Source organism: Poecile atricapillus, chromosome 2 (assembly GCF_030490865.1).
Source record: "Poecile atricapillus isolate bPoeAtr1 chromosome 2, bPoeAtr1.hap1, whole genome shotgun sequence".
NCBI lineage: Eukaryota > Metazoa > Chordata > Aves > Passeriformes > Paridae > Poecile > Poecile atricapillus.
The window spans coordinates 34,710,906-34,736,290 of record NC_081250.1 but is presented as its reverse complement, the minus strand read 5'-3'; the positions used below and the strand labels follow the sequence as shown (position 1 = coordinate 34,736,290).

The 25,385-nt window shown below is 40.7% G+C and overlaps 1 protein-coding gene across 6 annotated transcripts in view; it reads right to left on the bottom strand.

Moving 5' to 3' along the window:
* The window catches only part of CREB5 (cAMP responsive element binding protein 5), a 258,218-nt gene that overhangs the window by 78,028 nt on the left and 154,805 nt on the right, over nt 1-25,385 (bottom strand). The window contains exon 1 of one of the 6 annotated variants that reach the window (XM_058831757.1): nt 23,494-23,543. The exons of the other annotated variants lie outside the window; for them this stretch is intronic. Within the exon in view, the coding sequence (XP_058687740.1) occupies nt 23,494-23,540 (47 nt within the window). The 5' untranslated portion in view covers nt 23,541-23,543. Of the gene's footprint in view, nt 1-23,493; nt 23,544-25,385 lie in introns of those variants that run through there. 6 annotated transcript variants of the gene reach the window in all.

The following is a 25,385-nucleotide window of genomic DNA, read 5'->3' as shown; positions in this document are numbered from 1 at the left end:
ATGATATTGTTATGACCAATGTAATGAGGAGCAATCAGTGCACGCCAGCAGCCTGGATCTCTCCAAGGGGCGCCAGTATGCGCATGTGGTTTGTGTGGCTTTCAGGGTGAAGCCCACAAGAAGCCTACCATAGCCTAAGAAAAAGCACAGCTGGCTGCAGTTTACCCTCTGAAACTCTCATTGACAGCCAGGTACTGTCACAATTAAACTTTTCATTGCAGAAAGTAAATTTCCTGGAGCATTTGTTTCCACAGACCAGCTGCAAGCTGCATTTACAGCAGCTACTGCAGCCAGAGTACCTCGCCCAAGTGCTGTCCTGGGCCTTCAATATTTGAATAATTCAGTCAGAGGCAAAGACATGGAGGGGATGTTTTAATCTGAGAAATTACTGAATGGGTTGCCTCATTTACTGCTTGTCTGCTGTTTTTTGATCCACACTGCCATTATTTAAAACCATCAGAAAACTAGAGCGTTCCTCGTTTGTGATCCATTATTTCCCACCCGCAAAATAGGGCAGTTCTGTCTAGTTTCAATTTATCCATTTGTCATTCGGAGGAGGAAAGAAAAAATAAACACGAGGGAAAGCAACAACAAAGCATCAGACCAGTACTTGGAATACCTCACATAGTTGCAAGGGACCTCACCTGACCTGCTGTATCCCATGTTTAACGATGCTTTAATCACATCATCACCAGAGAGCCAAGCTTTCCAAGAAGTGGGAGGCTTGTGTCACCAGTATTTTTCAGGGAACCAAACCACATTTAGGGGAAAAGAAAACTGGCACCTAGAATTCATGGCTCCCTGCCAACCTAGTAAAGATCCTCGTTTGTATTTCTCAGATAATTCAGACATCTGCATGATGTGGGCAGATTATTATTATCAGTAGCAGACATTTATACTGTGGTGGTGCCCAAAGGTCCCAGCCGGGACCGGGACCCCATTGAGCCTGGCACTGTGCAAACACAGATAAGAGACAATTCATACAGAGCGTGTTTACATTCTAGGGACACAAACCAGATGAAAAGTGGAAGACAGAGATAGAACACACAAGCAAATAAATATGCTAAAGAACTGGAGACAATTTAGAGGCACAACTCTGGTTGCCTTTTTGTTTCTTTGTATGTTTTTTATTTAACTGGTATGATCAGAAATGACAGGACTGAGGAAGTTTGCGAGAGGAAGGGAGTAACTAAGGCTGAGACACAGGAAGGGTAACACTCTAGAGAGTGAAAACTGTGGCTCATAACTTGGAGGATTTGGGAAGCATCCAGACAAACCTATGCTTTTTGCTGAGATTTTTAAATGGGGTGTGCATGTATCTTCATATATTTTTTGCCTTTACGTATTTTCCCAGTGTTGCACAAGAAGAGATTTCTGCCTGGGAAGGAGAAACCAGCTGATGGTAAATACACTGGCAAAGTGAAAGTGATGCTTGACACTGTAATGAGAAACTGGAGGACTGAGATAAGATAAGGCTAAGCTTCGAAAAGTCTTAAAGACAAGAAGCTTGATTCAGAAGCGAAGGGAAAGTCCATGTAAGTGTCTCAGGAGAGCTGGCACAATTAAGATAACAAGCTATACATTGGCACAGAGAAAAAAGGAATTCAGCAACAAGCATTACAAAAAGAGCAAGATGCAGCATACAGATATCAAATGCTACAGAAGTCAAAAGCAACTAAAGAGGTGTTGCTTCTCAATTCAAATATCCCTCAATGTCACTTGAGGAGAAGATGTTCATTAGAAACAAACCAACTCCAGAAATGCATTCTAGATCATCTGTTCTAATACAGAGAACACCCAAATGAAGGGAAAAACAAACAAACAAACAAACAAAACCCAGAGAATGGATATATATATATATATATATATATACAGTAAAATACTATCATCCTATGGAAAAATGCCTTCAATATTTGTTAAAAATTCAGTACTTTTCACCTGAGCTTGTAGGAGAAAAGCCCCACAAATCAGCAGCCCCATCATGTATTTAGTGGGCCAAAGTCTAGTTAAAGGTTTAGTCAATGATAAATCTTGCCTTTAGAAACTCCAGTTGTGCTAATGCCACCTATATTTCCTGAACACATGTTTAAGGAACCTCTGCAAATTCAGCACAAGTAAAAGGACCAGCAGGTCCTTGGAAGCCTCACAAAACCCATTAACATTTGCCTTTTGGCTCTTACAGGTCTTAGAAACTGCTGGTTTCAATCTTTCTTTCCCTCTAAATATTTCACTGGGTCTTATTGCCTGACCCATTACAAGAAAAATAAGAAAAGCTAGAATGGTTTCTTAGACTATAACCTCCTTGGAGAAGTTTATGTTCTGCACAGTGTTATGCACACAGCTGGAACTCACAAATGATATGTGAAGAATAATGGCATAGTTAAAGCAAAACAGGGAAACGCTGCAAAAGGCAGGTTCAAGGATTATAAAGATCTGGCCCATATAAAAACACATTCTTGCATTAAAATAAGAAAAAAAAGAAATGGGATAAACCCAAAAAACTGCAACATAAATAATATTTGATCATAAAAGCAAGCAATGATGTCAAGCTCATTCCACTGCCACTGCAGTCCCTCAGCTCAGGCAGAACCAAGCTTAACTCTTCAGGAAAACAAATGATTTTGCAGCCTCACAAATAAAGGTGTGTCATTTTTCATTGAAAAAATAGGTAGCTATAACACACAAATACATCAAATGGTAGTTGACTTAAAACCAGAAATAATAACAGCAATAAAGCTTACACAAACACTTTTTAATATGACCATTCTTTTTTAGACCTGGGCTTAAGATTCCAGCCTGACAAGCAAAATCAAGAAAATTTGAAAATCTGAGGCTCATTGAGGAAAAATATCAACAGGTCAAACAGCTGGAAAGAAATCTACCTGCAGCATCCAGAAAAAGTGACAACTGAACACCAAGTAACTCTTCTGCCAGATTAGGGCTACCTAAAGGTGCTGGAGCCCTCATTTGCCCAAGTGACTCCTTTCACACACATGTCATAGCAGTACAAATGGATTTTACTTGATCTGCACAACTTTGCATCTGAAAGGGACTTATGCAAAAAGGACAGAGAATAAGCACATTTTACTCTTAAAGGGCTGAGAGGGTCTTCAGAGAGTTCTCACTGATTACTCACTACCAACTGATCCCTATACTGGAAATTAAATAAAACAAATGTCTCAAAATTGTCTTTCTATTTAACCTTATTATTTTGACCAGTTCAATTTAATATAAATACTAAGATAAAAGAGTTTTGTAAACCCTCTTTATAATAAAAATTAAAAAAAAATCTTTTTGAAGTGATTTATTTTTCTTTTTCTTTTCTCCTTTTTTTTTTTTTTTTTTTTAACTTCCCAAACAATGCAGAAGTTTGTCTCTGAAAATAAGATGGTGAATTACAGCAAAGTTATGAAAACAAAGAACCAACAGTTTCTCCAGTGCAGGCTTGTTACCATGAGCTAATAATTCCAGACTTTAAGCAAGCTGAGCCTCTTTTTTAATAACTGCATGCCTCTAGGCAAAGTATTTCTACTAAAAATTATTGAGGCATGGAACAAGGCAAGGTGTGTGAGCTAATGTTGGATTGTTCAGCTACTAAACCAACTCCTATAGCAATGAGCCTGCACTGAACTGACAGATTATTTCTCTGTATACACTTGTATAAACATACTGCTTAAGGTCGAAATCTGTGTAAGCTTTCTTTTCAATTAAAATGTCAAAGATGACAGCACATGTTTTCACTGTCCTTCACAGGATGATGGATGCTGCAGCAGCAGTTTCATGCCCCCGTGTTTCAGAGATGTTTGCCTGCCTGGGTGTCTAAGAAAGATGTACTTGCTGATGTCTTTATGTGCCTGCAGGCAGACAGGACTGCTATGCTAATACTTTGGGTGGCTTTACCTCTCTTGACTTTTTCTTCCTCAACAGTGCCCTCATGGGCCCCCTACATCCAACGCTGTAAAAGTTAGAGTGGAAAGGTTGCTGTGCACAAAGAGGTTGGGAATAGGGTCCTGTATTAATTAATCAAATTAAGATTGCTACTTAAGTGAAGGCTTTAAATGGCAGGCCAGTTTCTGGTCATGGCTAATTCAGTTCAGGTACCTAACTTCGGTTGCCACAGAAAAACAGCTGCTGTGGGCAGTCAACAAAAAGACAAAGTAGGCCCCTAAAGAAGCTTCCAGCAATTTAAATATAAAATAATATTAATTCAAAAGCAATTAATCTTAATCTTCACATTTCTTCAGCTCTAAATTAATAAACTAATAAAACTGTAACCATCACTTTCTCATTCGTGCTCAACAGTCTAGAGCTTGTACAAAGACAGTGGCTCCAAATGTTGCTGAGCCTTAAGATCATGTGGCAATACAACTCACAGCACATACAGCTGCAATGCTAGCGTTGGGCATGGAGCAGAGATTTGATCACAATTTTGCTAGAAAATAGATTGACTAAAGGAAACAGCCCAAATGAGAGAAAACCAGTCCAGCATCTGCCACTGGCAGATTCAGTCTCTCTCCTGCTGACAAGAGACAAGTCTTCTGAATCCACTATGGAAAGCAGAGCTCGCTCTGGTTAGCAGAGCACAGTCACTAACAAAGACAATATGTAGATGTATATACATGTGAGATTGTTTATTTACTGGGATTTAAATTCTACACTCAACACTAAAAATACAATAAAAGTAACACATACTGTAGAAATCTTTAAGAAAGGCATTATATAAAATAATCCTACATGATTTCCTAAACAAGATAGGAAATAAGCAAAATTGAAAATTAGAAGCCTGAAAAACTCTCAGATGATATATGCCAGCAGCGGCAGACCAAAATCCAGCTCTTAATCCTACCCTTTAACAAGAATACCATAGACAAACTCTGTGCTTTTGAAGGCTCATTGCTTCCCAAGCACTTCTGCCATCAGCACATTGTTTCTGTGGTGCCAACCTCTCTCTCCAGCCTGGAGGAAAGTTAGCACAGCCCACCATGGTCACAGCCCCAAATATGCTCAGTGTCTCAAAGCTGCTGGTTGTATCAGTGGGTGGCAGCAGGGGAGGAGGCAGAGGAGCACACACATGAGGGTGTACTCTCAATTATCTGTTCAGCAAGTCATCTCCAGGTATAAAAATATTTTAATGCTGCCAAATAGCTATGTATCTTCAGTGACCCTCTTCCCACCCCCAACCCACTTCACTGATTCCCTTCAAACTTTCATGAAGATCAAAATGAATATATGCCATTTCTTGGGAGGAACCTTTGCACACGCTTCATCTCTTAAACATGCTAAAAATCCCAGCTGACAGCTATATTAGTACAAATGATGAGAAGCACAGGGAAGAGGTGAATCTCAAGGCACACAGAACAAAGTCATGGAGAACTGCTGCAGCTGTACTCCAACAGAGATCAGCTCCAAGGCAGTGTTGTTTGCTCTTGTAATTTAAAGGATTCACATTGCCTTCTCTGCTTACCTCCCACTGGGAGACATCCACTGATTGAGCGCATTACTCAAAGAAACAGGAATCACAAATACAGTTTTTATGTAGCTAAGGCAAATTACACTGAAGGGTAGAAATCATTTTAGCTGCTATTTACTAATAAATTCACCTAGCACATTTCTTTAGGAAATGTGTGCTCCAGGAATGCCCCGTGACAACAACAGAAGTGCTACAGGTAGTGGCTGTGGGAGAATTTGCTGACACTCAGCTGCTGACATAGGCTAGCAAAGGTTTCCAGCAGCACACAGAGGGAAGCAATGGTAGCAAATAAAAGCCATTGTCCACTCATGTCCAGCCACAGATACTTGGGAAAATTTCTCTCTCTGTGCATGCATGCATGCATGCTAAGGGAGACAGCAAAAAAGAGCAGGCATTGAAGAAGGGTTAGGGTTATTTTATTCTACCAGCAAAGTGTATATTGTCATCGTAATCCCCAGTCACTATCTATGCCCACTCCCTCTCCTGTAAGTACTGGTTTGAGCAGGAACCTGCAGCTAATTTTGAGGTTGGGGTTCATTTGTTTTCACATCAATGCAATTAATTTCCACTGGAAAATGCATCTCAGGCATTCAATCAAAATAGGCCTAAAATAATTCCGAAAAGCTCATCTGTCTCCAATCTATATAATGTTTTAAAAATTGGATGCATGCCCTGCAATAACATTGCACTTCACAAAGCTTAAACCTCTAAACTTGAGGGTATCAGTTACACTGAAACTGTAGTAAATTAAAACATCCCGTTTCTGGTTTGCATTGATTTATAAATATCGACAAAACTACTATTGCAGTCATTACCACTTTGGGTGCTCTGAGCTGAATTTTCAACAGTTATGGGTTATTTTCATTCTTATTGTGGCTACAGTAGCCTTTCAAGTTATAGATCAAATTCCAGATAACGTGTAAATCTTAAATCTTGGTTTAAGAAATATGCATACAAACCAGCCAATATACCTTATATAAAGCAGCAAGTCTAAGTGACCAGTAATGCAAATACCAAAGCACACTTTGTTTTACTCTGTAGCCTAAAGCAGAAAGGATACCTCCTGTTAGGAAACGTTCTAAATAGAAGCAAGTGATAATGGAATAAAATATGAAAAGGCAAGTATCTCTAAGTTGTTGTTTTGGTTTTTTTTAACCAGGAATCCGATATTCTCTTTTGAACTATTCTTTAAAATGAGACAATATTCAAAAATCATATTCAAAATTTCTCCTAAAAATCTTTCCACATTAGCCTATCTGGTGATCTCCAAAATGGGCTTATTTATGACCAAATTATTGCTGAGGAAATATAAACCTGAAAAAAAAAAAAAGGTAACTCATGAGCTGCAGCCCAGTTAACACAATCATTTGAGAAAACAAGAATAGAATGAATACATCAACAGCAAGAGAGCCAGTTCTCAATGGTGTACAGCACACAGCTTTGCCAAAGACAATGGATTTAAACCAACTGGGAATCACTCATACACACACATGCACGCACACTCCATAAACAGACAGTATATAACATGCACTACATCCAGTTGTAAAACAAGCTTCAACACTGATCTGTGTCTTATGCTTCAAACAAAAACAAAAATCCCCATCTTCCACTTTGACATCTGTGGACTGCTACCAAGTAAATTCTCCTGATCCCTAGTGGCGATTAGCTTATGAAGTGAAACAGAGGGATCACCATAATAATCACAAAATTTCTCCTGAAAGCACTGGCCAAACTCTACCCTTGCTCTTCTCGATACCATCAGCAAAGCCTATGCTGCTCTGCAAAGCACCTTTCCACTATTCTGCTCCGCCTATTTGCCTTGTGCAGCACGTACTGTTGAGTTGTGAAAGACAAGGAGAGGTGGCAAATGTTCTTTTGGGCATGATGCTCTTGCCACTGAAGTTCACAGGAGTGCTGCTCATACAGTCATTTAGAACAGAACGAGACCCATAAAAATGTATGACCCTTATGAAGACATTTTCCTAAATTATACCCTGAATACTGACTTAATGCCTGCTAATGACATGCTACATCATACTAAGAAAAAAAAAGGTTATTTTACATCTTTACCTTCCAATTTGTACTGATGTGTTTAGTTTACTGTCTCACAGATGGGTTTTTTTGCTTGTTTCTTGTTTGGAGGATTTTTTATTTTATCTTATCTTTGTCTAGAAAGAAATGCTGTCTTAAAGAGGAAACATTCTCCCAAATCAGAACTTTGCACTGAAGATTAAAATCATACCCTCTGCACCAGTTTAGAGTAAAGGGCTTAATGGTCAGTAGAGAGTAATGTAAAAAAAGCCTGGTTTATTCTGCCAACTTCCAAGAGTCTGCAGTATGAACTAACACACTGCTAATTATTTATTTAATATATTTACATGAACCATAATTGTTCATGCATACTCCATGAATAGCCATGGCTTGAATGGCTTCATTTTTCCTCCACTTTTTTCCCTTTGAGAACTGTCACTGAAACAGTGCTTTAACTAGAAAGCTGCCATGCCAGGGGAAGTAAAAGAGCAGCGTTATGATCAGCAGAGACAAAACTTGAGTCATGTGAATTTTGAAACTCCGTGGGTACTAGATAACTTTAAGATATTGTACCCCACAGTTTTTAACACAACAATTCAGCAAGGAGGAAATATTATTTGCATAAAATACTTCAAAAAGTCTGGGCTAACCAGGCTAGAAGGAGCTCTCTTGCTGCATTTGCACATTGGAAGTAATGCTACGGATCTAGACATGGCCTGAGACTCCTGTAGACATGCAGGACTGAGAATGCCCTCCCAGAAACACAGGCATTGCTTCAACTCCCATCAACTCCCAATGCTGCAAAACCCAACTCCAAAGTACCACTCTTCAGTGAAGTGCTGCTATAGCCATCAGAATCAACTGCAGCATTTGCATCAAGAGTTTCCAGATTTAAACTGTGGGAACGGGTACGCTGGAGCTGTCAGTGGAAGGCCTCTGACAATGTAATTTGTTTGTCCTGCTGGCCTGACAGTCAGTGCAAGCTGACATTCAAGAAACATTAGTTGGCTTTGTGAACTTTTTTTTTTTTTTTTTTTACACTGCTTGGAGCATTTGGGGGCAGAGGAAAAGGTCTCTCAACTAAGGGAGGGGACGAAGCAGAATATGAATAATGGAAAGGAGATGTGTCCTTTTCCAGATGTCTCCTATAAAATAAGTGTTTGTCACATGTTTCACTGAGACACTGCAGGTGAACATGTTAAAAAAGGCTAACTTTACCTAAATAGCAAAGCGGCAGCTCCACTTATTTTACACTAACATCATATCTATTTAGTTTGGTCACAGGGAGCCAGACATTTTACTGATCTGGTTAAAATATCTCAACAGTCACATAAATAGACCCAGTCAAAGCCTGTTGCATCACCTGCTTTTATTTTTTACTGTTAATATTTAGCAATGGAAGAAAGATACAGATCTGTGCTCTATACACTTGCCATCTCCAACAGTATGATCTCAGCTCAGAGAGCAGCAGGAATTTGCACAGCAGTGAGTATGGCTGATTTCCAGGGGTCGGAAGCCATGGCTTACTCACTCTGCTCCACATTTTCTGCTGTTGTTTTATTTCTTTTTTTTTTTTTTTTTAATGGGAAAGGCAAATATGATGAGCATAAAGAATAGTGGCAAAGTCAGATTGCAGGTCAGCATATTTGTATTTTATTTTCCCCTGGTCTCTGTATTTTGCGAAGCATGGATTTAGACCTTGTATTAGCCTACCAGATAACAAGTCCTTAAAATGACTCGTGCATAAAATTTGACGAGAAACTAAGCATTTAGGAATATGTGTACCTTTAGACCAGAAATCTGCCTTTATCTCTCTCTATAGCAACAAACCATCTGAATCAACAACATTGCACCTCGTATAAATCTGACCCAGTCCATGTAGGATATGTAACAAAGGTAATCTGTGACTTGAGAAAAGAAAATGCAGCAGTTATGTATGCAAGACATTTTGTATTTGGCAGACACATACAACCAGCTGTTTATTCTTCAGTTTGTGGCTATACATCTACTGGGACATCCCCCACCCCTGTAAACCTTGCTTAGCTCCTGGTCTTATTTCCAGTGTAGATTTAACCCTAAGCTATGGATAAGCATAGTGCTTGGGATTTCAAGTTGTCTTTTAGTATCATTTTTGACATCTCCACATATTATAATGAGCTTCTTTTTTCACGGGGGACTTGAAATCTGATTTTAATTTGTAGTAGGGATATGGTCACAATAAATGTCCATTTCATATATTCATAAGAAGCCTCTAATGCAAATGGAAACTGGCTGTCTTGTAGATTCAAAGCCATGTATGTAAAACACAGAGTACAGATCTGTTCCACATGCAAACCCATAATCAACCCACCATTGCACCCCAGCTCCTGCCCTGGCAGCAGGCACTCCTGTACTGAACAGTCTCAGCAGGTATTACAGCTTGTGTAATAAAGGAACAGGTTATGAAATCATTAGCACCTCTGCTGAGGCTGCCACAGGGATGCCCCTCTGTGTTCGTTGTGAAATGTTTCATTGGCAGCTGCATCCTAGAAGTGCACTTGGATGTTGTTGCTTCAGCCTTGCCACAAAGAGTGGAAAGTAAGCCAGTATTTTCATGTTCTGAACTTTGGAGTGGAGGATGGAAGTCTCTCTGGTCCACCTCTAGGCTAATTCTACCCATTTACACATGGCTAATTCTAGGCTTGAAGACTTCTAGGAAGCCCCATTGTCTATAATCACATGCCCAGACCTATGTACCCAGTGCTGCCAAGGACCTGAGCCATGCCTAAGGAGGCTGAAGATACTTCAGCTTTGTCAAACACCACATGTGCCAGCCCCCCTTGTCCTGCAGGCAGTCAGTGGTGCTTCAGAGCAGCCCAAATGCAGCTGAGGGCTGCCCTCCCCTTCGCTGGAGTCCTGCCATGGGGTACAGTGCACATCCCATTGGCTTTTCCTTCTCCATAAACCCTGCAAGCTCAGGTGAAACTGTGCCAGTTCAAACAGGTGAGGCTAAACTCACTTTTCCCTCCATAGGAGAATCCATGTCTCCAACAAAGAAACAAAATCCACTCCTGGTCACTCACTGACTAAGGCATCTAGGGCCCTTTTAATGTTCCTTATGCCAACCTTGAGACTCTCCTGCTAGTTTCACAAATATTTGTGAACCGTGCCCTTGCCAATGTGCAAGGGAGCACAGCTATACTCTGGCTCAGGACAATTGGTGGCTCTAAATACCAGTTTCTGGATCTATGAAAAAGGAAAATTGTCCAACTTGAAAGAAACCACTAGCTTCAGGCAGGGAGGAAAACACACTGAAAGCACTGAAATTTGACTGACTCGAGTCACCTTGGGGTCTGGTCCACTGGTATTTTCAAAACTTAAGTCGGTTTTGCTAACTGTAGATAGAGACCTCACAAAGGAAGGACCTGTGTCAGTCTCCTGAGCATTAAGAAGTTAGCTTGGGTTGCTGTCTCTGAATTGATGCACTGGGTCATGATTGAAGTGAGGGGCCAGGGCTTTTTAAAGCAGCCTAAGTAAATAGCTAAGCTTGATGTGATATAAAAAGCACCACAACAGAAAGGAGAACTTAACATAGTAATGAAAATCACTTAACCTTAATCATCCCTGAGACAGTGTTTTTACAACGCTACTTGATTTATTCAACTAGCAAACATGCCTCCTTTGTCTTTTCTTGTAACAGGTCATCTCACCCGTGCTTGCTGGGATTTGAGTTCAGAGATACTTTAATTAGCATGCCAAGTACATTATTTAAATGTCTTTGATGCCTTTGATAATTTCTATAAAATTATTTCCTAAGCAGTAAGTCATATTTATTTGCAAAGGAGACAAAGGAGACACACCCCTACAAAAAAAACAACAAAAACCAACCAACCAACCAAACAAGCAAACAAGCAAACAATAAACCAAAATCAAAAACCCAAAACCAAAACAGAACAAAAGGAAAAAAAACAAACCCCAAAAGAGAGAGAGAGAGAGAGAGGGAGAGAGAAACCCCCAATCAAAACCCAATCAAAAACACTCCACTTTCCAGGAAAGTTTGGAAAAGTAAGAGGTTTGGTCACAGGTGTGTAACCAGTGTTGCACATTATTGCTTAAAGACCTACTGAAGTCCAGATTCATTGCTGCTGACAAGCCTACCACTTAGTGTATGAGACCGTATGAAAGCTTGTTTGCTGCATGATTTACGATGGTGCCCTTACTGTAAACTACCTGTGCTCTGCTGAGCAGCGCCATGCTTCCTCTCCAGTGGAAGGGCCTCAGCTTTTGGAAAAGCTGGACAATTTCTCAAGTGAGTACGCTCTTGTGATACTGAGGCTAGCCAGACCACAAACTATTTTATTATGTTGTGTAAAAACCCCTGTGCAAAAAAACCCTCTTTAATTAAGATAGAGCAACCAGCACTGTGGTTGTAATTACCTTGGACTGCTTTACCCACGGGCATAATGAAATGAAATTGGGCCTTCTATATTTTTGTTTTTAAACTAAGTAAACCCAAATTAATTCATTCAACTCAAACCAGACAGGTTTCTCTTTAAAAGGAAGGCCTATATGGTTGGAGGAGCTGGTGCAGCAGGCGGAGTGACATGCAATGATGACTGTGAACTGCAAACTGCTGGCAAAACATTTGGCTTGCCATTGGTCCGTGGCCAGTATTTTCCTTTGTTAATGAATCCCACATCTTTTCTCGGTTAAGCATTTTTTTCTACTCTCCCTTCATTTTATTTGAAACATATTTTAAATATTTTTGTTTTTATGACGTAGTGGAACATGATACAGCCCCCTCCTAACTCTGAATACAGGAAAATCAATTAAAATTTTGACATTGGGAGCTATGATATAAACATATGGTTTAACTCCTCAGATTTTTTTTTAAGCAACATATCAAGGATCAGCGCAGAGAGAAATAACAAAATGAGAACTCCACATTTTGGGATAAAAAGCTTACCTGCTGAAAGTATATCATAGCCAAACCTTGCTATTCACCAAAACCAAAAAAACCTGAAAATTTGTCAGGTTTTGATAGATTTCCTCTTAGGCCAAGGATTACATATTTTTCATTTGTGCTCCTTTCTAAGAAAAAAAGGCCATTAAATAAAAATAGTCATTCTGAATGATGTGTTTAATATTTAGTACATTTTGTCTCACCCAAGGGACCTTCATTTTATGGCTTAAAGAATACAATCTTAAAATGGAGTTTTATGGGCTTCCTCATTAACTTCCGACTCTTACCTGAAGATGAAAAAATTATTGAGGAATACCCCATTGGAACAAAAACATGATTTTCAAATGCAATGAATATTGTGGACATCCAGTCACACCTGCCCTACTGACCACCAGTCTTTAGGACTACATGGAAGTGAAACCCCTTACAGGTCCCTTTGGTATTTCAAATCATCAAAACCTCAGACAGACAATAACAAGTCACTGAAACTCCAGGGAATAAAGGCACCAAAGAGAAGATTTAACTCTCTGTTTAGCTCTCTAGGTCACTAGGTTTCCATAAAAAGAAGCTCTTTCCCACAGGTCTTGAAAGACTGGAAATTTTGTTAAAAATGAAGAGTTATTGTTAATCTGTAGCTGGTGAAAAAAGAAGTTTTTTTCAATCGTCTTCCATGGACATCTAGTCTCCAATCCTGCAATCATCTAGCTACATGAATTTACATGCCCTCCTTTAATATTCCTCAGTTTTACAAACCTTGCAAAATGTCTTTAGCCACATTAACTTGTAGTTAGTTTTACCAGGGGAAGAGATGACGAAAGTATAGCACAATGCACTGCTGGCCCTGAAACCCACACCGGGTGAGGACAAAGATATACCGGAAAAAATTAAGTTGCAAAAGCCTTTTCTGCACAAAGCCCCTAACTTTTCATCGTGAGAATGGTGCCATGCTTGTGTTAGAAATGACAGAAAGTTTTTTCATAGAAGCTCCTGATATCAACTCAAACCCCTGAAGTTACATGAGGATAGAGAATTCAATTATCTACGGAGTATGTGCAAATTAAATATACTCTATCACAGTGAATTCACTTGCACTGTAACTGCTGTGATTTATGCAGAAAATTGCAGCCAAGCTCAAAAGCTAGAGCAGCACTTTCAAGCTGACCAAAATTATTAAATTCAATATAAAACTGTATTTCATAAATCTTGGAAGTGGAGAAGAATAGAATATTTGGAAAAACAGAAATCTTTAGCATTTCTAAACATTTCAGTTTGAAATGCCATATTAATCTGGAAATTTAGCTAGTTATTTTAAAAATGTAATTGTCTTGAAAACCTGAGAATGTCTTTGTTGTTTATTTGGACAGAATAATTAAGAAATTAAATCATATTGACTTAAACTAAATTGGTATTTTTAATTTCAGCCACTAAGTCAACAAGCTTGTTATTCACATAAAACTGGTTACTGTTACAGTTCACCTGCATGAAGCACACCAATGACACAAAAGAAACTTTAAATCTGTCAGGTTTTTTTCATTTCCTGCTCTATTAAAAACAACCCAATATTCCAACTCATTCCTCTTTTATGTCTTCTTTCCTAAATTTTTTCCTAACTCATTTTCACAGCTAGTTAGAAACCTGAACATCAATATTAATGTATTAATGAAAAACAGAATTAACACTGGTATTTCAAAGCTATCTTAAAGACTGATTAGATTCAGTAATAAATTAACTGGGTAGGAATGCTGTTTTCAAGGGAAAACACGATATTTTACAGGAAAGTATGGGACTTTTTGTTTTGTTTTCCAAGGAGATTAGCTCTTCCAGCCAGGAAGTTTTTACCACACGTCCAGATTCCGTGATTTGCTCTGCATCCAACAGCGGTACAAAATCATCTCTGACATTTACCGAAGCGTCAGGGGCAGCACTTTAAAAGGACAAAGCTTGTCCTGATTCTAAGAAAGGAGTTTGCAAACAGGGTGAATGCATGACAATAAATTAAAAGAAGTAAAGAAAAAAGAAGGTGCCAGTGGTGTAGTGAGAACGGGGCTACACACTCTAAGACTTCACTTTTAGAAACTATAAATTTGAACATCCTTCTCTGAGCCTTTTAGATCAGGACAAATATAAGATTGAGTCAGTGTCACTCCAGAAAATTTTGTCAGTGAAGAGTCATATACAGATCCTCAGTCTTCATGTTCTATTTGATAATAAATTATTAATTTTGCAATAATTAAATAACTGAGCATGCATGATTTTACATATAATAGTAGCGACAGCATATTGGATAGTCATTAATGGACAAACATGAATGCAGAATTCGGTATACACGGAGTTCACTGCAAAAAGTAATGTGCCATTACTTTTATAGAGGGAACAGCTTTTGCTAGCAAAGCTCCTGTAAACCATACATTTGAGCTTACAAGGATATTAGCAAATGGATCTCTTCCATGGTTATGGACAAAGCTGGTCTCCTAGTTTTGCAAAACATGCTGAAAATTACCATAGAGGGCTCAAAAGTTTTATTTGTTATGGTTTAATTCCATTACTTTTTAAAAAAATAAAAATGAGGGGAGAAGGGTACTTTTAAAGAGCTGACTAATTTGGAAATACATCAGAGACAGATTTTCTCATAGGATTTTAGAATTCTCTTGCAATTCTTCACTATAAGCAAAAACTTCAGATGCTTAGTCGAGGAGGGAAAAAGATCCCTTTAGCAGTTTATAAACTGAAAGCATATTTGTCTATATTTTGGTTAACATTTCAGCCAAAAAATGTCTGGTTTTCCTTATTCCTGTTTTATCTTTGCATGCTTATCAGGCATCTACTAAAACTTGAGTGCCTGTCACTTAGAGCGTGATGGGAAAGTTAGGAAATGAAGCACCTTGAAGCAAAGAGCAATTCAGAGTCCACATTTAGAGTGTTACGTCAAGTGCATGCATTCCTCATTTCTCAAGTCAAGGTGGACACAAGCAGGCACAGGATATGCTTTAGATGACATTATGTTCTTATCTCACCTCTTGCTTTTCTTATTGCTTTTTGCTCATCAAAATTCTTCCTGCTTCCACCCCCTGCACAGCCAGCCTGTGCTGCCATCATTGCCCAGCGCAGGCTCAGAAAAGTTTCAGTCAGAAGGCACCCCAGAGGGTCACCTTGTCCAACCTCCTGCTCCAGCCAGGGCTAAATTCAGTACCAGAGCAGGCTGCTGGGGGCCTTTTTTTAGACAAAGTGTGAAAATCTACAGTAGCAGAGAGTGACTCCAGCCAGTTGCTGTTTCTCACCACAGTTCTCCTGCTGGAATCTTACTCTCTCTAGGTTTCACGGAATCTTCTTTTGCTGAAACATGTGCCTGTTGTCTTCTGCCTTCACACTGCAAAGTGGAGCAGACCCTGTCTCCTGCTACCCTTCAAGTAGCTAAAGGCTGCAATTAGATCCCCTGGTAATCATCTCTTCGGGGTAAATAAACCAAGTTCCCCCCTGTGGCTGCTCTCTCCCTTCAGCCTAGGGAAGATGTCCATAACGCCATCTGACCCCTGTGCCACTGACCCACCTTCCAGTAAGTCGCTGCAGACTCACACAAGAACATGTGTGCAGTTTTGGGGTGCCCATCTGTTTGGATTTATTCAACAGTCCAAGCAGATTTCACCCAAAACTGCCCTTTGGTTGGGTGCAGAAATTTTGTACTCCACTCACAACAGAGATCTTTCTAAGTCCTCTGGGGATTGTTTGGGTGAACCCAAATATCTACCCTTAAGCCAATCAGTTAATTATGATATGTAATGTTTGACCTATTTAATAATTACTATGCACAAGAAACATGCCAGGGCAGATGTGCCACTGAAATTCAGTGCTCCTGTGCTCAGTACGACACGGGGAAGCCACAGACCCTTCCTACATCCAGCTCAATTCAATCTGCACTCCAAAAACTTCCTGTTATTGGAGCATTGCATCTGTAAAACAAGTCTCCCTGAGATGAAGAACAGTCTATTGAGGGAGAAAAAAGAAAGCTGTATTAAAGTTGCAGCTGAATATGCTTTCAGTCAAGAGCTTGTCCTGGGCGAGACCAGGTGAGACCAAAGTTTAAAACTCTGGAATGTAACACGTGCAGATGCCAGAGTATTTTTGCCTGTTTTATCATTTGCTACTCGTCACACTTTCTGGGCCCATGGAAGCGAATCAGAAGTAACAGAACCATTTAGAAGTGACACTGAATATCACAGAAAATTAAGTGAACAAAGCTTAATCATCTTTCAGTGCACGGTAAGTAAAAACCATTATTTTTCAAGACCTTTCTTAAATAACAAAAAAATATATTTGTTAACAAAAACATCCCGATTTCTCTTGAAAAAATTGTTGTCAAAAGCTCACATTTTTAATAATTACTGAGCCTTGTGTGAAACTTTTCAATCAGCCACAGGTTGCTTTTCTAAGAAGACCTTTATAAATTCAGGCTTTTCCAACTATCAATACCATTTTTTTTCCTATAACATTCACTTATTTGTGCATATTTTTACAAATGTTGCTGGAAAGGTTTTTTACTTTTCCTGAGGTATGTACTGCAGGTTTTTTCATGGAGCACTACAAAGTCTTGTCAAAATAGTACAAACTAAATGAAAAAAATAGCTTAATTAATTACTAAATATTAGAATATGTACTAAACTGCAGTAGCTGGGAAAAGTTTCATACTGCACAAGATAAGCAAGTAAAAAGCCAAACCGAACAGTTAGTGATGCACAGCAATGTCCCTCTTTAACTGTTGTTTAAAATTTTGCCCTAAATTTAATTTCTTATTCTTAAAGAAAAACCTGAAATGTGAGGGAGAGCTGAGGGGTGCTAATAGAGTGTCAGTTTCAAAAAGAAAGAAACCATCAATCAAATTTATATACCACTATCACCACCTTAAGTCGTGCAACTTGAAATCTAATTCAGGTGATAAGTTCTTTCTGATACGATTGCTTAGGAATAGCAGAAGTTAATTTTGCCTTGCAGTCTCAAGGATGGGGACAAACACACACACACACACCCTACACACAGAAATAGATCCACACATACCAATCTGCACTTTGTGCAACACATCCCTCTTTCATACTAATGGCTACAGGAGTTACTTGTTGACACTGGATTCCAATGGCAAGGAATCTGGTCATTCAGGCAAACTGTAAAATGAACCTTAATTTGGTGTTTCTGTTGACTTTTCAACCAATCTCGCTTCTACACAAATTTTCTAAAGAAACTCACTTATTCAAAGTATATCAGAAAACTGAAAAGTATTCACAGCAATGAGAATTTCTGCAGTTCTGTGATACAAGAGAAATAGAGCTCATGTCCTCAGCTGCAGTGAAAGAAAAGTTCATTTTGACCTGGAAACCAAATGATAACAAAGAACACAGTACTGGAACTTTTCTGACATGATACTGAGTTGCCTTAAACTGAGGTCAAGGAAGAATCTGGTCTAGCACATTTTTTCTGTTCTGGTTTGTAAGACTTCATTTGGAAAAAACTAGCTCATGTTAAATCTGACATAGAAAATTACTGGTGCTGATGGGCTTTTCCAGTGTGGTAAAGCATTCAACTGACATTATTTTTGACAGAGCTTGTGATAATGAACTTTTATTATTATAACTATTATTTTTCTTCTGCTAATGGGCACAGATTTATTGATCTGTAGAAAATAGTGCCCTTCTGAAGTACACTGCCCATATTCTTTATGGCCACAGAATAGCATAAGTGTTGCAGATATCTGCAGTAAAACTCTCTATCTTGTTATTTACACTAATAAACCTTGTACTTATAGTAATACAGAGCTTTAATAAGTTTGACTAATGGCTGCAATTTTCAAAACATCCTGCAATGCTCTTGAATTAAAGATGCAAATATAAAGACCACCACAGAAACACAGCTTTTGTTGATCTGAGAGACTCTCTCAATTAGTAGTTTTTACCACGTGAATGGCTAGTTCTATTATACTGTGCAGAAATCTTTCAGTAAATTAAAAGTTGTATGTTTTCAATGAAGATACTCATTTTAACACTTGGAAGTTGATGCTACAAGGAAATATCAGGCCATAAAATAAAGAATGGAAGTGAGGATGGAATAAACAGTGTTGTGTTAAGTAAATGATACTTTCCTGGCTCTGTCAGGATTCAAAAGACCTAAAAAGCAAAATGTGTGTCACTGGGACTGAAAAATAATTCATGCTATTTGACAATACAGGCTTTAAAAATGTGTTTGGAGGAAGTAGAGAGGGAGCAAGCACCACAACACAAAAAATTCCATTCCACGTTTAAAAACAAACACAAGCACCCACGTAGAGAGGAAATCACACATTAATAGAGATCCAAGGTTCATCAGTCTCTGGGATCACTGTGGCTAAACAAGCAGTTTTTCAAGAGGGCACATTCCAAAGCTAGAGATGTTGAAAAATCCGTGGGTGCTCAAAGAACTGAAAGGAGGATAGTCCTACAGATTTTAATCCAAGCCCATCAACTCAGCTCTCCCATTCACTGCAATAACCTTTGGATCAGGCTCAACATCCAAATGTAGTCCTCGCTCACTAAAATTGGCTGGTCATACTGGAAACTGCTTGGGCAAGGTACCCCACCCATAAACAAACAGAGTGTTTGGGGAGAGTACGGTAGTAAGCAACAAATACTTTGTCTCTTTGCCAAGACTAGGGATTTTGTCTCTTACTTGTTTGCCCTCGGAGACAATAAAACAAGGGCTATAGTAAGGTAATATCTCTGAAGACATCTAAGGAATGCCACATGAATGAGAAATAAGAGGATAAGGGTTACTTCAATTTTGAAGTCAAAAGGGGAAGAAATGACTAAGCAACAGGGTACAGAGAGCCACTAGTAGATAGATGCAGTGTTTCCAACAGCTCCTTGCTCTGGGATCTTGTAAGTAGGAAGAAGAACCGAAAGGAAACACAAACCTGAGTGTGGAAAGGGAATTCCACTATGGAAATTGCCACATCATCTACGTGGAAGACAAAGATATGCAAGTCCATTTGCAGGAGAAAGAGAGCATAAACAGAGTTAAGTGGATATTAATGAACGCTAAACAAGGATGGCAAGTCTGCTCTGAACTTACAAATCACATCCGCATTAATACCAAATGAGTTCATTAAGATTAACATTATTATGATGAGTATCAAAGGGATTAAAAGAGATTATGGTAAATAAGAGAGTCAGATAGGAGTGAGATGTAATTACCTTCCTATCTGATTTATCTGTAGCTGCAGAGAAAGACCCAGCATTCACTTCACACTGGAGGAACCTAACTCACATTTTGATCTGAAGTGTAATTTTCAGTAAAGCTGATCTCAACAGTTTGGGCTGAACACGGCCCAGGCATGTGCAGGATAAACAAAAGAAGGGTGGGAAGGTGAGAGTACAGAGAGTTGGGGAAGAGCACAGGAGGCCGCTTTGCCCCAGCACCCCCACCCAAACACAGGAAACAACTTGGTCTTCCTGCCTCTGTGTCCAAAACTTGACGAGCGGCCAGCCCTGCCACCACCTCTGTCCAACACCTGACCTGCTCTGATGCCAGCACACATGACACCAGCTCTGGAAGCTTCACGGGGCTTCACAAACATCAGCCAAGTCTTACAAAGAGGTTTAAGGGAAAGGCCTGAAGTTAGAGTTAGGAAAGCTGAGGAATTCAGGAGCAGAGAGATCACATTCAGTGAAATAAAAACAAGCTGTCTGATATTTACCTCTTGCTTTTGTACCGCAACAACAGAGCCAATTCTTTTGTGCATGCAGAGACCAGCTAAGGAGCACCAAATTATGGCTTAAAATCACACAGCTTATAGAGCAGATATTCTGCCAATGCACACATCCAGCAATGCAGGCGGAAATGGTACTTGGGATCTTGGTGGGGAAAATTTACTGGGACTCGTCCAGCCAGGCTCTGCTAGGAGCAGATTGCCTTTCTTCACAGGCCGACCACGCACAGTTGGCTCTCCAGTGCAAACATCACTCCCAAGCTCTGGTGTGTTTGGCCTCTGGTTTGTTTGACGGGTTACATGTGCTTCTGAATATATCTTCTGATGCTCATTTTCAGAGCACTGTTAACATTTCTCTTGGCTGCTGTTTAAAAATTAGGTCCCTAAAGATATCATCCTTCAATAAGAAAATCCTCTTGCCAAAAGACCCAGCTTCAAATGTGTGGAACTTGACTGTCAGGGCTGTTGACCTCTGACCATGAAGCTGCAAGTCCACTGGCAAACCTGCACATTGGGTCCCAGAAACTAGCAGCAGAGGAATACAAATGGGAAGCTACTTTCCTTTTTTTGTTGTTGTCCAAAAAGTACATGCATTTCAAAAGCACCTGTCAAGCACAACAAGAGCTGTCTGACTCTCATCTGGACAGTTATACTTCATTAATTATACATTTTGTTGCTTCAACAACCAGTATACATACATACACATACACACACACCTGTGTGTGTATACATATGGCATTCACAGTTGCAGGTTTTTGAAAGAAGCTTTTACAAGTGTTTTTCCTGTGGTGCTGTGTTGAAATCAGTGAAGCAGCAGCAGTAACTTAGAGCTGCAGTGCACTTCTGAAAGGCAAGTATGTCTTTACACCCTCTACCTAACTTCACTGAGCATGAATCAGCAGGGTGGGTAATTTGTGAAAGTTTGAGTACACAGCAGGGTCATCAGTCAGTCCACACTGTCCAGAGCACCAAGATGTTCTCTTTTGCTGCCCATCCAGACAGGTGGCATGTTAATAGCTGGTACCAGACAAGTGAGACTCTGATCCCTTGTGGAATGCAATCTGATACCCAAAGACTTTCAGGCCACGCTGCACAGCGTATTTTACACGTGTTTTTATAAAAGAAATAGCAGAGATGCATTTCTCCAGAGGGAAGATTAAGTGTGACAGTATGTTATCCTCTTCCCAGCATCTTGCCAGCACGGCTAGACACTATCCTAGGACAACACTGACGGACTTTTCCTGAACAAAGTCTCCAGCCAGAAAAAGCAGGAAGGGAAAGAGCGAAGACAAATCCATCCCAGCATCTAAAGCGGGCAGGCAAAGGGAAGAATCTACTATGCTTTATTCTGATGGTCTGTGGAGCTGCTTCCCAACATTTCTAGGAGAAAGTATGAGTCAGAAATCCTACGGGAACTCCTGCAGCAGCACAGCTCCCTCCTCAACCCACACCTCCTCAACAGAGCACTGCGCAATCCAGTCCATATGGTATATCTGCACTGCAACACGGGCCAGGGCCGGGTGCGGCCTAACGCTGGGCTCTCAAATCATAAAGGTTTGGCCTGTGAGCAATTGTTTGTGCTTGAGCAGTTGACTGAGGAGCTTGAAAATCAGGGCACTTAGGGAAAAACTGTGAATAAATCGCAGGAACGTAACAGGTCGACATAAGATGGCTTTGCAGAGGGCTACTAGAGGGAAGGGAAGGCAGGAGCTGGCCACGGGCTCTTGTCTCCTTCAAAAAGAGAGGAAGAAGTTTTGCCACCAACCGCAGAACAACACTGTTTGTTATTTTGCTCAGTCAGTCCCCAAAACAGGTTGTGAAAAAAAAAAAAATATCACTAAACCCTCAAAAGCATGTTTAAGGCTATCTTTAGTTAACCAAGAAAATCTGTAGACCACAGCAATTCCAGTGGGTACCAATACAGTGCTTCCCTGTGAGACAAAAATTCCCTTTGAAAGGCGCACTTCTGAGAGTCATACCTTAAGAGCAGGCAGCTCTTGACACAGAAACCCGATGCACAGCTTCTCCGAGCAGAACGGGTATCCTCAGGACACCAACACACACCTGATAGCTCACATTCATCCCACATCTAAACACAACCAGTGCCCGAGCGAGGGTTTATTGTTAAACCCTGTGGTCCACCCTAAGGGCAAAGTGCTCACAGAGAACGCGGGGAAGAGATACCTTTCCTCACTCTACACCAGACCTAGAGACTGTTAGCTATGTGGAGAAAAAAAAACCCTAAAAAGGTCTGTAGAGAGACTGACAGTAAGGCAAGCACAGTGCTCTGGCCTGCAGAGGAAATTCGTGTAGGCAGGTGCCCGAGAGAGACCCTGGTGCTTGGAGAGAGCGGGACCATGACAGGAGGGGATGTGCTGCCGTGCAGGGTCGGGACATCCCCGGTCACAGCAAAGGCGACACAGCCACGAGCCCGGGGGAGCTGAGGGTCGAAATAGTGCTGACGAGTGCTGGGGATGAAAAGCTGAGGCTCGCTGAGATGAGCTCCGCGAACTGCCTTGAACTGCCTTGAACGCTTTATTTTCTACAGCGGATTTCCAACACTAGAAGCTTTTACTCGCTCTGCTAGGCAGAGGCTGAGCTGCTTTCTTCAAACAGTTTCAAATTCGCCAGCCACGCTCGAAGAACCACCCCTTTTTGCCTTTCTCTTTGCTCTCTCCGGGCTTTTCGTGAAAGAGACATCCAGTTTCAAGCCATTTAAAAAATATCAAAAAAACCCGGTGGAAAATAATTCGCAGCTGTGATAATATCACATTTTTTAAAATACCGTAATATAGTTTTACTTTTAATAATAAAAGATAAAAAAAGGGGAGTCTGTGAATAATTAGAGAGTGCAGTCTGAAGCCAGTTACAGTCACTGCAATTGATAATAAACTTAGAGCCCCTTGACAGCAGGTAAATGCTTTGCAACCCTGACCCCCTTCCTCTCACATTACTTAACAACCCTGCAGTTCCAGCATTACATCACCGTCCAAGCGATTGGTTCCCGCATTTTAACTCTCTCCCTGTCTCCTCCGATTAGGAACAACATAATGATGGAGGGGGGGGACACCAAACCACAACAAACTACCAAACTTCTCTCAAGTTTGCTGTGTTCCTTGTTTGGGTCTGGTTTGGTGGAAAAAAAACAGCTCCTGCTCCTAAGAGCTGAGGTTAAACGCACCAGAAAACAAACTCTGTAGAAGTGGAAAAGAGTGGGAAAGGGCGACTCGGGAGGGGAGGAAGAGAGGAGGAGGAGGAGGAAGGCGGGGGGGGGGGGGTAAACTATATAGAAATCAGAAAAGGAAAAGAAAATTAAAAACAAACCTCATGGACATCACTGAGCCTGAATTCCCTGCTGAGGTGCAGAACATGAGAGCCCTGGAATGAGTGTATGTAGAACTTGAGCCAAAGCTTAACTAGCCCGAGTGAGTCATATCCTTCCCATTTGATTCCCGTCCAAGCGATGATGTAATGCCCTGGCCCTCTCCCTCGCTCCCGCTCGCTGCACTACCTCCCTCCTCCCCTTTTCTCCTTTTTAGCTCAGTGCTGGTGAAGTCACCATTTAAATCTGGCAGCGCTGAAGCAAAAACTTCAATGTAACCAAAACAGCCCCAGGCCAAGTTCCAGACGTACTGAGACTCGGTGGTGCAATTGCCATTGGAAACGAGTAAACAGAGAAAGAAACAGTGCTGCCTGTGAAGGGCCTGCGCAGCTGCCTGCCGGAGCGCAGGAAAACCCTGGGAGCAGGGACCGGGATGTCAGGATTCACTGGGGATCACCACGAGGTCCCGCATCGCTCCCCAACACCCGCATGGCCCGCACTTCGGGAAGATCCGGCCATTGGAAGGGGAAGGAGATGGAGCCTGAGTTGGGGAGGGCATTGGAGGAGCCAGAGAGCAGCGTGTGTGTGTTTGTGTGTGGGGCTGGGAGATGGAGAGCGCTGCTCTGCAGGTTGTGCCTCCGGCCGGGATTTGTCTGCCCCAGCACAGCACAGCTGGAATTGAGCCCCAGCTTTTTGAACGGGGACGACGGGGCTGTTTCTTGCACGGTATTCCTCCGTATCCAAACACAGAGGTGCGAGGCACCTTCTTTCCCCACAAAAAAGTACCAGAAAACACAGCACAGCAAGCTTATAACTAACTCACTGCCCTGCTGCTCTTATTGCCTTTCCGGTGTTTCTCTCTCTTCTGGTTTCTTTAGGCATAGGGAATGTTTCTAAATGGAAGGTATAATAAACTTTCGCGCACTCAAGGATAAGCTATTGTGGTGCAAAGTGCTGTGCCTCATCAAAGTGCTCCTGATGTTAAATGCTGCAGCGGCTGTGGCTGAAATACCTCTCATGTCCTCCCCCACAGAGGGCTTTCTCACTGTCCATCACTCCCAACTGATTGTAGTCAATGCAGTTCCAAGCAGTTGGTCAACAAAAGAATGCAAAGCCTATGTAGTAGTAGTAGTAGTAGTAGTAGTAATAACAATAACAATAACAATAATAATAATAAATACATCTAAGCCCACATAGCATCCCTGAGCAATTCAAAGACTAATAGTTCCAACATCAAACTGCCGATGTAAGTATTAATGGCACTAGTAGAGGTATTTAAAAGTGTCTGCTTTCTTCACAGATCAAGAATTATTTCACACAGACACTTCACACCTCATATCTATAAGTGAAACTCAGTTTTCCAGCACTCAGTGGATGCACTTTTGCCCCCCAAATTTAGAAAAGAGTAGGAAAACAGCAAAGTCAATGTGCTTCCTTTTCTTCCTTATGATGATGTGAGTTTATGAAAAATCAATTTCTATTGCCGAGCAGCATTTTACCACACTGGGGTTTTTTGGGGTGGGTTCCTTAATTGATCACAGCAGCAGTGCAACAGAGATTATTGTAAAGTACCAAAGTCTCCTCCTGAGAATAGTCTTACGGCTTTAAATTATCTTTAGAATACATTTCTGTGGATCAACACGATTAGCTTCTGTCATAGTTTGATCGCAAATTCAAGTAGATTCAGTCATGAATAAAAATGATTATTTGTTTAAGATATATATGATTTTTACAGAATGAGAGGAGGAGAAAACTAAGGGTTCGTCCTATTCAATTAAAAAAAACCACAGTTCTCCACAGCAACCTGACCTGCTGGATGACATCCTCAGCTGATACTGATGCTGCAGCCACTCAGAGTGACACCTTTATCAAGCAAGGCAGCTCTGAATTAGAG